This window comes from Miscanthus floridulus, chromosome 2 (assembly GCF_019320115.1).
Source record: "Miscanthus floridulus cultivar M001 chromosome 2, ASM1932011v1, whole genome shotgun sequence".
In the NCBI taxonomy this organism is placed as follows: Eukaryota; Viridiplantae; Streptophyta; class Magnoliopsida; order Poales; family Poaceae; genus Miscanthus; species Miscanthus floridulus.
Genome location: NC_089581.1, coordinates 152,378,012 through 152,392,142, shown reverse-complemented (window position 1 = coordinate 152,392,142; position 14,131 = coordinate 152,378,012). Strand labels below are relative to the sequence as shown.

Sequence of the window (14,131 nt, the reverse complement as noted above, 5' to 3'; positions counted from 1 at the left end):
GATTAGATTCATGTTAAGAAGATCTATTTCGATTGGGATTCGTAGCTATCTAGGTTATCTTAGGAAGCTCTACATATTTCATATATAAAAATGGAGGGCTGCAAATAAAGGAACACATCCAATTTTCACATCCAAGAGTTAGTTAGAGGGAGGGCTAATGAAAGAATGGGTGGAGAGAAATTTATCTCTTTAATACTAGGTATGTATAGGTATTAATATTAAGTAGATATATACATAGATATTATAGATATAGATATAAAAAGAACATCTACTCAGTTTTCGTGACGTTGACAAGAAAACAGAGTATCTGACGTTATTAAAATTTAGAATAGAACAGTTCCATGCTCGATTGCATTACAATCCTCGTGCCCAAGAACCAAGACCCACTAGCCACTAGCTAACAAATTCTTTCGCACATTAAAATACAGAAAAGAACAATTCGATGCACCATGCTCCGACGCCGCTCCGCATCAGCGCCGTGTCAGCTCGCCCACGGCCCACCCCACCGGCGACCAAAAGCGCCTCTCACAAGCCACAGCCGCCGTCCGTCCATCTCACGCCATCCAGCAATCCAGCAAACGGACGCACGCACACGAGAAAAAGAAGGAAAGAAAATCGAGAGGAGCCACAAAGCGACGGAAAGACCGAAAGGCAGAAGGAGCCAAACGCGGCCGCGGCCGGGAGAGCGAGCTGCCACGTCAGCGCGACGGTGACCTTCCCCCGGTAACGCCGCCGACTCGCCCAACCCGGCCGAGGGCGGACGATTAAACTAAGCTAACACCGGGTTAAAGCTTCCGCGCTCCGCCCCCCGGAATCGGACCAAAGCCGGCCATACTGCCCAACCCAAAACCTCTCTCGGCCCTGCTCTCGCACTCGTGGGTGGCTCCGCTCCCCGTCTCCTCCGCCCGCACTCGCTCGTCCGCGCGCAGGAAGGTTGACCTGTCGAGGGCCGGCGAGCCCGGTAAGTAAAGGTAACCACGCTGCTGTTCTCGTGGATTTCCTCCTGGTTGGCTCAGCTCTCCTGCATCGATTCTTCTTCGGGTTGGGAACTGAGGTAATAATTGGTCCGGGATTCGGGGGTGGTTTTGAGCTGCGGATCAAGGCGGCGCTCGCTGTCGCATTTGCCTGGGGAGGGCGAGGAGATTTCGTAGCATCGGAGGAGTAGATGAGGTGGGGGAGTTGAGCGGCGTTTGGTGCTGACGCTGCGGTTGTGGCGGGGGATTTGACGGGCTGTTAGAGCGAGGCGGTGTTCGTCTCCACGGACGCAACACCAGGTCTGTAAGGAAGTATTCTCCTCTAGCTTCGTTATCTCCGATCCTTCCCAGCTAGGCTCTCATCGCTTGGCACAAGATCAACCTCGATCTATTGCTTCCATGAGGTCTCTTGCTTCCATAGTTTGTCAGTAGATTGAGTGCACAGTCGATCTCACTTTCCTCAATTTTTAGCTTCTGAGCTCAAAGGCCTCTCTGGCCGAGAGATTCCGATTTGTATCCCGTCTTTTTCTTGTATGGATGGGACCGTAGTACCTGATTGGTTACTGGCGTGTGTTATGTGTGCAGATTCACGTGTTAATACTAAGCGTCTTGACTCTTGACACTAGGTAGTCAGCAAATTAGGTGTAGTCAGCAAATTAGGTGCTGCCGTTTATCGATCTATTTGTCTGAGGTGACCGGGTTGCCTCTGCTGGTTAGGGCTTTTTGAAGGAATTAAACCATAGGATTCCATTGCTTACTAATATATTTCCAGCACCAAGGGAGCCCTGGCTGTGGATATCTACTTTTGCGCCACTTAAATAGCCTACGGTTGCTAGACCAGTTGGTCAAGCCTCCGGGTGGCGTCCCCCGTGACCATAGTTCGAATCCTTGGTCAGGCGAATTTCCGTTCCCAAATGGATGTGCGGGCGGGCCAATGGGGTTCGGGGTTTTTCTCGGGCTGGGTGAGAAGTCCTCTTCCTGAAGCTAAAATAGCTCGGGGGTGTCTACCCCGCAGCCCGAGTTTTTTTTTATCTGTTAAATATTGTGGATGCAACACCTGAACATCCATGGACGAGATCCAGTGAGCAGGCACCGTAAAGGTTATGCTCTAAACGGGGTTCTATTTTGCGAGGATGCCTTAGGATGTTTTGCATAGGACAAAGGCCTCTAAAGGCTTTTGGGATGGCTTATGGTTAGGGTTTGGTTAAGGGGAGTACACCAAGTACGATCTGTATTTTTACCGGGCAATGAATCCTTTAAATATAATTTATATTGCCCTATTTCTTATACAATGAACATAATATCTTCTTTTATTAATGGCAGAGTGAAAATGGATGGAAGCACTAGAGGGGGTGGACATTCTGAAGCATTAAGGAACTACAACCTGGGAAGAACTTTAGGTATTGGCACATTTGGAAAAGTGAAGATTGCCGAGCATAAGCTTACAGGACATAGGGTTGCTATAAAGATCATCAACTGCCGCCAAATGAGAAATATGGAAATGGAAGAGAAAGGTATGGTTTCTTATCCAGTTATAGTGCATTTTTCGCTAATAACTTTTTGATAATAAGCAAGCTTAGTTTTAATGGTGCTTTTGATAATATTGACCTGGAATTGCTTTGATAATTAAGACCCCCTGGATCCTGTTTCCAGCAAAGAGAGAAATCAAGATATTGAAGTTGTTCATTCACCCCCATATCATCCGGCTTTACGAGGTCATATACACACCGACAGATATATATGTTGTGATGGAATATTGTAAGTACGGCGAGTTGTTTGATTACATTGTTGAGAAAGGCAGATTACAGGAAGATGAAGCTCGCCGCATCTTCCAGCAGGTATTTATCATTTTTCGTGTCTAGTTACTTCTATTGACTTGCTATTCCAAGTCACAATAGGTAGTTATCAAAGAACTGTTCTATCTTGCTTTGCATCAGTGAATTTTGATATTTATGGACATTGCATCCATATTCCTCCTCATTGAGTATCTGGATGGTTTTGCCTTGCCTTATTTTTAGCTTCTGACGTGTCACCATGTTGACTCACAAACATGATGTGGTAATTGCTTTGTCTTAGGGTATCACTATCGCATGTTTCAGAATTTTGAATCATGCTTTAGACATTACATCTTTCCGTGGAGGATATGCCAGTTAAAATATTCCCTTTTCTTTTGTATCTAAATTCAAGGTTTCTCTTATTTTAGTTTTGTTTTCTTCCGCATTGAAAAATTCATGAACAGATCATATCTGGCGTCGAATACTGCCATAGAAACATGGTTGTCCACCGTGACCTAAAGCCAGAAAACTTGTTACTTGATTCAAAGTACAATGTAAAACTTGCTGACTTTGGTTTGAGCAATGTCATGCATGATGGCCATTTTTTGAAGACTAGCTGTGGGAGTCCGAACTATGCTGCTCCAGAGGTATTTTATTCCTATTGCTGTGAGTTTGCTGTTATATTTTTGTCCTTTTTTGCACACCATGTTTCTTGATACATAGTGGGTGTTCCGTTGCAGGTAATATCTGGTAAACTATATGCTGGACCTGAGGTCGATGTATGGAGTTGTGGAGTGATCCTTTATGCTCTTCTTTGTGGAACTCTTCCATTTGATGATGAGAATATTCCCAACCTGTTCAAAAAAATTAAGGTGAGAAAGCACTTATATGGACTACAAACCTTGCACCAATTAGATTCTGTTCTGGAGTTGTGACCATCCTCTACCTGGTTTTACGGTTTTTTAGGGAGGTATCTACACACTTCCAAGTCATTTGTCTGCTTTGGCAAGGGATTTGATCCCACGAATGCTTGTTGTCGAGCCTATGAAGAGAATCACAATTCGGGAAATTCGGGAGCATCAATGGTTCCAGACTCGCCTTCCTCGTTACTTGGCAGTGCCTCCACCGGACACAACACAGCAAGCCAAAATGGTATATCCTCTGAATTATAAGTGGCTATGCTGCTATTGTATGGTTGTGTCCAAAATTTTCTAATTTTGTCCACTAATGTGTAGGAAAAAGTATATATATTGTTCATATCAGAATGTCATCTATCTATTTTCCATGAAAAATACTTTTATAAGCATGTTTCTGTAGTATCTATTGAACGTAATATTATACTGTACAAATCTATAGTCAAAAGCTGTTTCTTGGAGTAATTCCTTACTGCAGTTAGTCTGTATAGTAGCACCAATCCACCAGCATGTATGTCTCATGGAGTACATAAGTGGAGCACTAAATTTTTCATGCGTTGTTACTTTTTTGAGGGATATTTAGGTGTTTCCGTTGGATTGATTTCTACACTTATTAGCCACCTATCATTCTTCTCCTGACAATTCTATGACATTTTCCGACATTGTCATTTTCTGAAGATTGATGAAGATACACTTCGAGATGTTGTTAATATGGGATTTAACAAGAACCAAGTGTGTGAATCACTGTGCAGCAGACTTCAAAATGAGGTATGGACATGCATTGTGAGCCTTATGTTCCTTTTGGTGACTTCACTACTAATTTTTGGCAAATTTTTCAGGCAACTGTTGCATATTATTTACTATTGGACAATCGGTTTAGAGCAACTAGTGGCTATCTTGGGGCAGATTATCAAGAATCAATGGTTAGTACACATTAACACCTGGGTGTTTAAACAAAAAAAATATTGAGGGTTTATTTGATCTATTGATGTTTGAATGGTTGCCTCTCCAGGACAGGAATTTAAATCAGCTGGCGTCGTCTGAATCATCTAGTTCTGGTACGACGAATTATGTTCCAGGAAGCAGTGATCCTCATAGCTGTGGTTTGCGACAACATTATCCTGTTGAAAGAAAATGGGCGCTTGGACTCCAGGTGTTGCATACTGTTCATTTTACTCTGCTTTGTATGACCTAGCACTTGTATTGATGTATCACTTCACCAACAGTCTCGGGCCCACCCTCGTGAAATAATGATTGAGGTCTTAAAAGCACTTCAAGAATTAAACGTCAGCTGGAAGAAGAATGGACACTACAACATGAAATGCAGATGGCTCCCAAGGTTTCCTGAAGTCCATGACATGTTAGATGCCAGCAACAGCTTTCTTGGTGACTCTACCATCATGGATAATGATGATGCAAATGGGAGGCTACCTGCTGTGATCAAGTTTGAATTCCAGGTGTGTAGTAGCTCGTTACACTAACTGAACTTTGTTCACCGTGTAATTCATCATGATTTTAACCCATTATTGTCGATTTGTCCATCCACATGTTTTGAATCATTGTTGTAGTGGGGACAAAGCAATGCATCCTCTATTTCTTTCAATCTTGTGGTTTGAATCACCGTTAATAATATAAGTAAATTGTGTGTTTTCAAGCTGCCTTGCCTCAGTCTTATTTTTTTTTAAAGGAATTCCTAATACATACTTTTGTGTTTCCAGCATGTGAATCTACAGCACACGCATCTGGTAGTTCTAACAAGTAGTATCTGGTGCCATTTTTACCAAACGAACTTTCAAAATTTTGATACTTAACATCACTAGTAAACCATATATTACATCTATCATGTACTCGTAGTACTAATGCTGCAATGCATTTCAAATGCCACATTCTCTGGCGATGCATTTGCTGACATTGTTTTGTTCTTCAGCTTTACAAGACGAAGGACGACAAGTACCTCCTCGATATGCAGAGAGTTACTGGACCTCAACTCCTCTTCCTTGACTTTTGTGCGGCCTTCCTTACCAAGCTTAGGGTTCTATAGTGCTCTGTTTCTCTTCAGAGTGGTGAAAAACTAAACATAGGGCTCTACCATGTGCAGTTTTTCACTGAGGTGATGAATAAACGAAAGCATGTAAATAGGAACCTTTTTCTCGTCTTTGGACAGCGAACATGTTTAGTGACTGGTCTTGTGTTAAGCGCCTGAAGGTTGCCTGTTAACTTGTCCTAGATGTATACTTAGGTTTAGTATATTACTGTCTGCATGGACATTGCTGTTTCTGCAGGCTGTGGCACCGCAGATGGCGATGCTGCAGTGCAAGCTATTATGATTTTTTTTTGCAAGATCCGGCTTTTGTTCGCCTTACTGTACATAGTTATGGTGTGTTGCACTCGAAAATTTTGCAGTTGCTGATATTTTCTTGACAACTACTGAGACGCATCTGTAAAAAAATAGTGCTACTTGATTTAATTTTTGTTACTATTAAATAGATATAGGACTGCTCGACAGTGAATTTACTAATATCTGTTCACTGTGAGCCATTAAGTTACGGAGTACTTTTTATGATTTTTTAATTGAATATTTTTCATGATTGTTGAATAAGTTTTTCTTTTCCCCCCTATATATGCATGTATGGACTATGGAGGAATCGAACAAGCACGGCGACAAGCAGTAAGGATGAATAGGATATATGCCATTATAACTAACAATTTTTTTTGGAGAAATGTTGCTGTAAATCATCTGTTTGCTACCATGTTATTACAATTCTTTCGTTGCCTGAGATATGCCCTTTCTACGCCCTGAGGGCGTGTTTGGTTTGCAGCCTTGTCGAGAAGCCGTGGCCAGGGCCAGGCGTGCTTTCCACGATGGGAAGCAAACAACCCGGACCACGAAAAGACAAAGGTCAATGTGTTTCGTATCACCTAAAATTCTCTTGCAATACCATAGTTTCCTTTCACCTCACTGACGCTTAGGTTTCACATGCATAATTGTTAAAATATGTGGTTTTACGTCTTTATAATTTTAACTACGGGGTTTGATTCTACGATTCTAGTTAGTAGAGTCTACATTTCTATGATTTTTTTTATATTTGTGATATTAAGATTATGATCTTAACCTAAAGATTTCAGATTTGATTAAGAATATGATTTCAACAACCTTGCTCATGTGTCATGTACTTTCGCTTGCTTAAACTCTGTCGCCCTTCTCAAGCCAATTGAACTCATGGCTGGACGCCATAAGCTCCAACTCGAGTTAGCACAGGCATTGCCTAGTGTGACCTTGAGAAGCTGCCCTTGGGGCTGCCATAGGCATGTGCTCTGAGCCTACCTTGCGTTCACGTCATCATCTCATCACTGGGTCGAGCAAGGGAGCAGACGAGAGACATAGGCCACAGCCCTCATTTGACATCTCTTACTCGTGGCTCCACCGGCATCGTAGCTACATCGAAGTGATTTGCACCCCACTAGTGGGCGACTGATAAAAACAAACATTATTGCACCGATGAAGTTGGAATACATGCCCTCTCAATCATCTTTGGCGTTGCATGGTTAGTTCTTTGGTTCGCTGCCTTCCTAGATTCTCCAATCAAAACCCTATCTCCTACTTCACACCATCAAACGCTCGCCTGGCGATCTCCCGTGCTTGTGGTGAGTCGTGGAAAAGTTTGTGATTACCCCAATCTCACCTCTGCAAGTGAATAAATCAAGATAGTGAAGTGAGAAAAGCGGTTCAAAGAAGCATGGCTTGAGCTTGACCTTTGGTGGTCACTCGTGGCTTTCTCACGAAGAGGTAGGTCCATCTTGGAAGTAGTCGAACTTCGGGGAACAAATCCTTAGTCATCCATTTGCTTTGATTGTATTTTGTATTCTTGTTTTGATTTCTTCATGCCACCTGTAATTAATGACAAAATTTGTGGACTAATGATTTCATACGAGGAAAGCTTAAGATCTGTGACTAGTCCATAAGCAAGACTTGGAGCTGCATGAGAACCATTGTGGCGATGGCATGATCATGATATGCAAAAGCTCAACAAAGCACTACTACAGAAAATCTTTTTGCACAGCGTTTCACTTTGGAGCTCCGAGGCGGTTAGCCTGGTTGCCCGCCTCGGTTATTCGAGGCAGGACAGCCGGACCAGCAACTGCCTCGGTTAATCATTAACCGAGGCGAGCATGGTAACAAAACCGCCTCGGTTAATGCCTATTAACCGAGGCGGTTATTATAACGCAACCGTCTCGATTAATCGATTAACCAAGACGGTCATCTATAAGGCCCGCCTCCAAAGTTCTGGCCCAGCATTTTCAGCCAAATATCCAGCGCCGATGAAAACCCTAACCTAGGCCTCGTTTAGATTGCGAAAAAATTTCAACCCGATGAATAGTACCACTTTCGTCTTATTTGACAAATATTGTCCAATCGTGGACCAACTAGGCTCAAAAGATTCATCTCGTGATTTCCAACTAAACTGTGTAATTAATTATTTTTTTTACCTACATTTAATACTCCATGCAAGCGGCTAAAAATTGATGTGATGAAGAGAGAGTGAAAAAACTTGGAATTTGGGTGGTATCTAAACAAGGCCCTAACTGAGTATCCCTCGGCGCCGCTCTCCATCTCCCTCGACGCCGCTCTCTCCTCTCTCTCTCCCAGGCAGCGGCGTAGGCCCCTTTCTTCCCACTCTCTCCATCTCCCAGGCAACGGCGCCCCACCCTCCCCTCCTCCTCAAGCGGGCGAGCAGGCGTGCGCGCGCGGGGGCTCTCCCGGTGGCGCGCACGGGGCGACCATGGAGGCGGCGCACCGCCCTTCACCAACGGCGTCGACCTCTCTCCTTCCCCTTGGCGTGGCGGCACCCCTCCCTCCCCTTGGTGGAACGGGGGGCTAGATCCGGGCGGCGACTGGGGCGGTGGCGGCAGATCCGGCGGTGGAGCGGTCGGATCCGACGGCGGCGCTCCTCCTGGTCCATCCACGGCACGGCCTCGCGTGCACAACCAGGTCCGGCTCCCTCTCCGACGCTCAGATCCGACGGCCATCCTCCCTCTCCCTCGTCCTCCATCCCTCTCACTGCCCGTGTGGGTTCCCGTGCTCAGATTTGCGCCGGTGAAGGCAGGCGGCCGTGCCCTGAGGGCGGATCCAGGGCCTCCGCGCGAGCAGATCCGGCGCGGTGGCGGTAGCCGTCGAGCGCGTGGCAGCTCCGGTGGGCGGCGCGCGCGGGGCGGAGGCGTGTGGCCTCCCGGTCCTCCGAGCACAGCGCTGCCTCCCTCTCGTCCGAGCACGATGGCGACGCTTCCTCGCTCTTCGAGCTCCAGGCGCGGATCCGGCTACCAACCGGCCACCGGAGGTGGCGGGGCGCAGATCCGGCCACCACCAAGTAGATCCCGCCACCGGCAATTGCAGGGGCGTGGATCCAGCCACCGGCGGCGGCGGCGGCGGCGCACGGGACTGGGCTCGGTGGGCTTTTTTTAATTCATAAAATTATTTACGGAGGCGGGCTACCTAACTCAACCGCCTCGGTTAAACGATTACCGCCGACCAAGGCGGCTGGCTTGCCCGCCTCGGTTAAGCCATTTCGCCTCGGTTAAGCCATTTCGCCCGCCTCGGGCCTCGTTTAGATTGTGAAAAAATTTCAGCCCGATGAATAGTACCACTTTCGTCTTATTTGACAAATATTGTCCAATCGTGGACCAACTAGGCTCAAAAGATTCATCTCGTGATTTCCAACTAAACTATGTAATTAGTTATTTTTTTTACCTGCATTTAATACTCCATGCAAGTGGCTAAAAATTGATGTGATGGAGAGAGAGTGAAAAAAATTTGGGTGGCATCTAAACAAGGCCTCGGTTAAGTTTCCTGTAGCAGTGAAGTGATGAGATGGGAAGTGATGGATGCTAGAAGTGGAGAGGAGGAAAGACAAGTGGAGGCAAAAGTGTATGCATAGGTTTGTCTTTCACTGGTCATGAGATGATTAGAAAAGTGCAAATGGCTGAGTTGATAGGATAGATAGGGGCAAATTGAGTTTGCAAATGTGGTTACGCAGTGCCACTTGTGAGATCTAACATTGTATATGCATTAGGATCGAGTGGCAAGGTGAGATCAAGTAAATTTTTTTGACTTTTTTAATGGTAACTTAGTGCTAAAGGTGTCGATCGTCCCGTGGTAGATCTATTGGAGTTATCCATTTGAAAATGTTTTTTTTAAGGAGCTCGGTGGTGTATTTTTACACCCACTGGAGCTCTCCGGGGACCACCAGAGCATAGAGCAATGACCCAACCTCGGCTGTTTTTTAGTGAAACGACACTAACTTCCTGTGACACTGGAGAGGTGAGCATAAGAGCTTAGGTCCAGTTTAGTTTGCAAAAAATTTTGCAAAATTTTTCACATTCTCCATCACATCGAATCTTTGGACGCATGCATAAAGTATTAAATATAAATAAAAAATAAAACTAATTACACAGTTTAGACGAAATCCACGAGACGAATCTTTTAAGCTTAATTAGACTATGATTGGACACTATTTATCAAATAACAAAAAAAATGCTACGGTGTCTATTTTGCCAAAAATTTTGGAACTAAACTGAGCCTTAGTTCTGACAAAATTTGGCGCATGGGAGAATTTAAATATGGGCACCAAAGCCCTCCAGTGACCCACGTGAGCTTTGCACCAGAGTGTCGCTACAGAGAGGGTGTTTTTGTGCTCCTGAGCTCTGAGAGGTAAGCACTAGAGCTTAGAATGTTGTAACAACTAACTCTGACAAGGTGTTAGTGACTGTTGAGAGAACTTCGGTGACCACCGAAGCTCTCTGGTGCGGATTGAAACAGCCTGTTCGCTTGTTGGTTTCAGCCAGCCCAAACCAGCCAGTCATCAGTGTTTTACTCTCACAACAAACCAGCACCAACCAGCCCAGAAACCAACCAGCGAACAGGCCGAAAATCTCCTGAAAGTTGGCAACTGTTAGTTTTTTTTTTGGGGGGGGGGGGGGGGCGCTAAATAGAGAGTGTGGTCGGGCATATTACAACTCGTGGACCCCCTAACTAATATCCACAAACACTAGAGCTCAAGTTAAGCTTCCAATCTATTTTGCTTGTTTGTGATTGCATCTTTGGAGTGATCTTAGTGCATTTGTTTTGAGAGATTGCATTGAGTGACACTAACGATCAAGTTGGCCCTAGGTTTGCTTGTTACCCTTTGTGGTCGCCGCCATCTAAACGGCTTGTAGCGGCGGGACTCCATAGAAGCACTCAAATTGAAGATTGTGAGGTGTTCCGGAGGTGATTTGTGATAGGCTCTTGTAGTCTTGTGCTCATCCTTGACAGAGTAGGCACAAAGCAATTTTAGTGGAATAGAGGTGTTGAAAGTGCCTAGGTATTGAGTCGGCTTAGAGATCAAGCCCTCAAGTGGATGAGGCAACCTTGCGGGATTGAGTCTTGATAGAGAAGCGATGATCCTAGGTCTCACCTCAACGTTGATGTAGGTAGCTGGTAAGTTACCGAACCACGGGGATATATCTTTGTGTCTCCTTTTGTGAGGTATTGCTATCTACTCTGGTGCTTTACATTGTGCCTTTTCAATTACTAGAGTAGAGATATTAGGACTTCTCATCCTATGAAGAAAACCTAGCTAAATCTTTTCAATTCTAGTGACATATCTTAGTTCATATCTTGAGACTAGAATTTTGTAGGTTGTTGATCACTCTAGGTTCGCAAAACACTAGCTAGAGTAAAATTATTAGGGTGAACTTCGGTTCAAACCTTTTTATCTAGTGTTTGTGCTTGCAAGAAATTTTAATTAGGCTATTCATCCCCTTTAGCAACCTAAAGATTCTTGCCCCACTCGATATACTTGGTCGTGTGCGTTAGTGAGTGCAAGTACTTTATGGATTTGCTAATTGAAATATTAAAAAGCACTTCTCCAAATCTGGCTTGACCTAGAACTCATTACACTTAGTTTACGTTTGAGTTTACTATGCATTATCCTATCTCCGTAAAAGTGTGAACAATCCACTCAAATATCCGCAAAAGTGGAACTTTGTTAGGTAAAAGTGCAAATAATCTGCGTGAATGCATGGATAATTTGTAAAATTTATAGATAGTATGTTCTGTGCGGATAATCCACTCAAATATCCGCAAAAGTGGAACTTTGTTAGGTAAAAGTGCAAATAATCCGCGTGAATGCATGGATAATTGGTAAAACTAGAAGAATCTCCCCATGTTACTGTGGGCATCCAAGAGAAAATACGAATGAATTTGGTTAGCTGTTAGCTTCGTTATGGAAGTGGAGTAGAGGAGTTGGAAGGACATGGGAGTTTGATGCTGGACGGAGTCATCACGGAGAAGGTGCAGGGTGAAAATTTGTAATTGCTTGGACGCATAGTTGAATTAGTGCCTTGGTGCATTAAATTAGGAACCAAGTGGAGAACAATACGGTGTCTCTTGATGGCTTGGCAGCAAATGCAATTTAGTGTTTGAAGTTACTTCTGATGGGGCTCGCGAATGCAATTTAGTGTTTGTACTTAGTGACTTGGTGGGGCTCTGGTGATGACGTGGCCTCATGAAATCTCAAAGAAATAGGTAGTGGGGTTTTGCTTTATAAGAGTATAAGATAAGATAAGATTTATAGATAATATGGTTTGACTAATTCGTTGTAAGTTTGCACTTGATTTTTTTTAAAAAAAATGACCATCTTGTCCAGGGTATTTTTTCTAGATTCAACATTACATGGCATGTGAAATAACTATAGACTACTTAGAGCAGACCCAATGCTCCACGTTGGCTCCTGGTGAATGCCAGGGGGAGGGAAGAAGTAGGGAGACGGTGGCTTAGGCTTTGTTTACTTGGAGGGAAAGTTGGAATCTGGGTACTGTAGCACTTTTTGTTTTTATTTGGCAAATAGTGTTTAATCATGGACTAATTAGACTTAAAATGTTCGTCTCGCGATTTCCAACCAAATTGTGTAATTAGTTTTTTTTTCTACATTTACTGCTTAATGCACGTATCGCAAGATTCGATGTGACAGGTACTGTAGCACTTTTTTAGAACTATTTTTGGAACTGAACACGGTGCTTAACAGGTGTCATAGGATCGAGGAGTATGCGACGCCTCACCTGACAAATTTACAGAAGCATCAATGAAGCTATTTGCTAGTATATGCTATGGCTAAGGGCACGTTTAGTTCCCAAAATTTTTTGGGTTTGGCTACTGTTCGGCTACTGTAGCATTTTCGTTTGTATTGGGTAATTAGTGTCTAATTATGGACTAATTAGGTTCAAAAGTTTCGTCTCGCGATTTCTCATCCAACTGTGCAATTAGTTTTTTTTGTCTACATTTAGTACTCCATGCATGTGGCGCAAGATTCGATGTAACACTTTGAGGTGAAAATTTTTGGAATCTAAACATGGCCTAAGGGCCTATTTAGTTCCCAAAAATTTTTGCGCAGTACCCATCACATCGAATCTTGCGGTATATGCATGGAGTACTAAATGTAGACGAAAAAAACTAATTATACAGTTGGGTGAGAAATCGCGAGATGAAACTTTCAAACCTAATTAGTCCATAATTAGACACTAATTACTAAATACAAACGAAAATACTATAGTAGCCAAAACCAAAAAAAAAATTTAGATCTAAACGCGGCCTAAGCGTGTGTTTTCTAAATACCACAAGATAGGTAAAGTGACAGGGTCACAGGAGCATGGAGTGGCAGCGCCAAATAGATGTACCATGAGTTGGGAAGATGGCTCCGATCGGCTATGCTCATTTAGCTGCACTGCAGCTGCTACTATTTACTGTCAGTGAGTCAGTGAGAGTAGCACTGGAGCTGAAATAATCACATCCTAGCGGAGCCGATATTGGCTTCAATGCACCCACTTTTACTTATTGGCTTCAATGCACCACTCTTACTTATATCAGAGCTTTTTCTTATGCTATGGTAGTATATTTGCCTACATTGATAGTGCTCTTATATAGCCCCAGCTATATAGACCAGTTAGTTCACGTACTTCTTCCGTTCCAAAATAAATCAGTTTTTTTATCTTATGAAACAAAATTCAATTTTTGGCTATGAAGCTGGTCAAACACTTGTCTAACTATATAACTAAAAGTTGATTTACTCCGGGAATTGTAGGGGCTATTTGGATCAATTAAATTTTAAAGGAATTAACATTCCTATATTCTTTTTCTGCTATAGCAGCATTTGGAATGGAGGATTGATCACTTCCTTTCCAAAGGAAAGTTTACTGCGTGTGTACGTTTTGGGGGAAACAAACATTAAGTTCTAGCTTTGCGTCTAAAAAAACAGGAATGCTAAACACCACACGGGTGTTTTAGCACCTATAAACATACGATTTTTTCGTGTGTTTGACATGAGGCTCCGACCGACTCCTCCCCTCCGCGCTTCCGTCCTCCCTTCCACGTGCTCTCTCTCTCTCTCACCGGCGACGGGACCAGCGAGCTCCTCCCTGTGCCCACGCCTCCTCG

The 14,131-nt window shown here is 43.8% G+C and overlaps 1 protein-coding gene across 1 annotated transcript; it reads left to right on the top strand.

Moving 5' to 3' along the window:
* Nucleotides 1–746: 746 nt before the first annotated feature.
* On the top strand, nucleotides 747–6,119 carry LOC136533148 (serine/threonine protein kinase OSK4-like). The gene is made up of 11 exons (XM_066525721.1): nucleotides 747–971; nucleotides 2,298–2,488; nucleotides 2,628–2,812; nucleotides 3,214–3,396; nucleotides 3,490–3,621; nucleotides 3,716–3,901; nucleotides 4,342–4,431; nucleotides 4,503–4,586; nucleotides 4,676–4,816; nucleotides 4,890–5,120; nucleotides 5,591–6,119. Exons 2-11 carry the CDS (start codon nucleotides 2,305–2,307, stop codon nucleotides 5,702–5,704), a joined length of 1,530 nt encoding a protein of 509 aa, XP_066381818.1. The 5' UTR covers nucleotides 747–971; nucleotides 2,298–2,304; the 3' UTR covers nucleotides 5,705–6,119.
* Nucleotides 6,120–14,131: the final 8,012 nt, after the last annotated feature.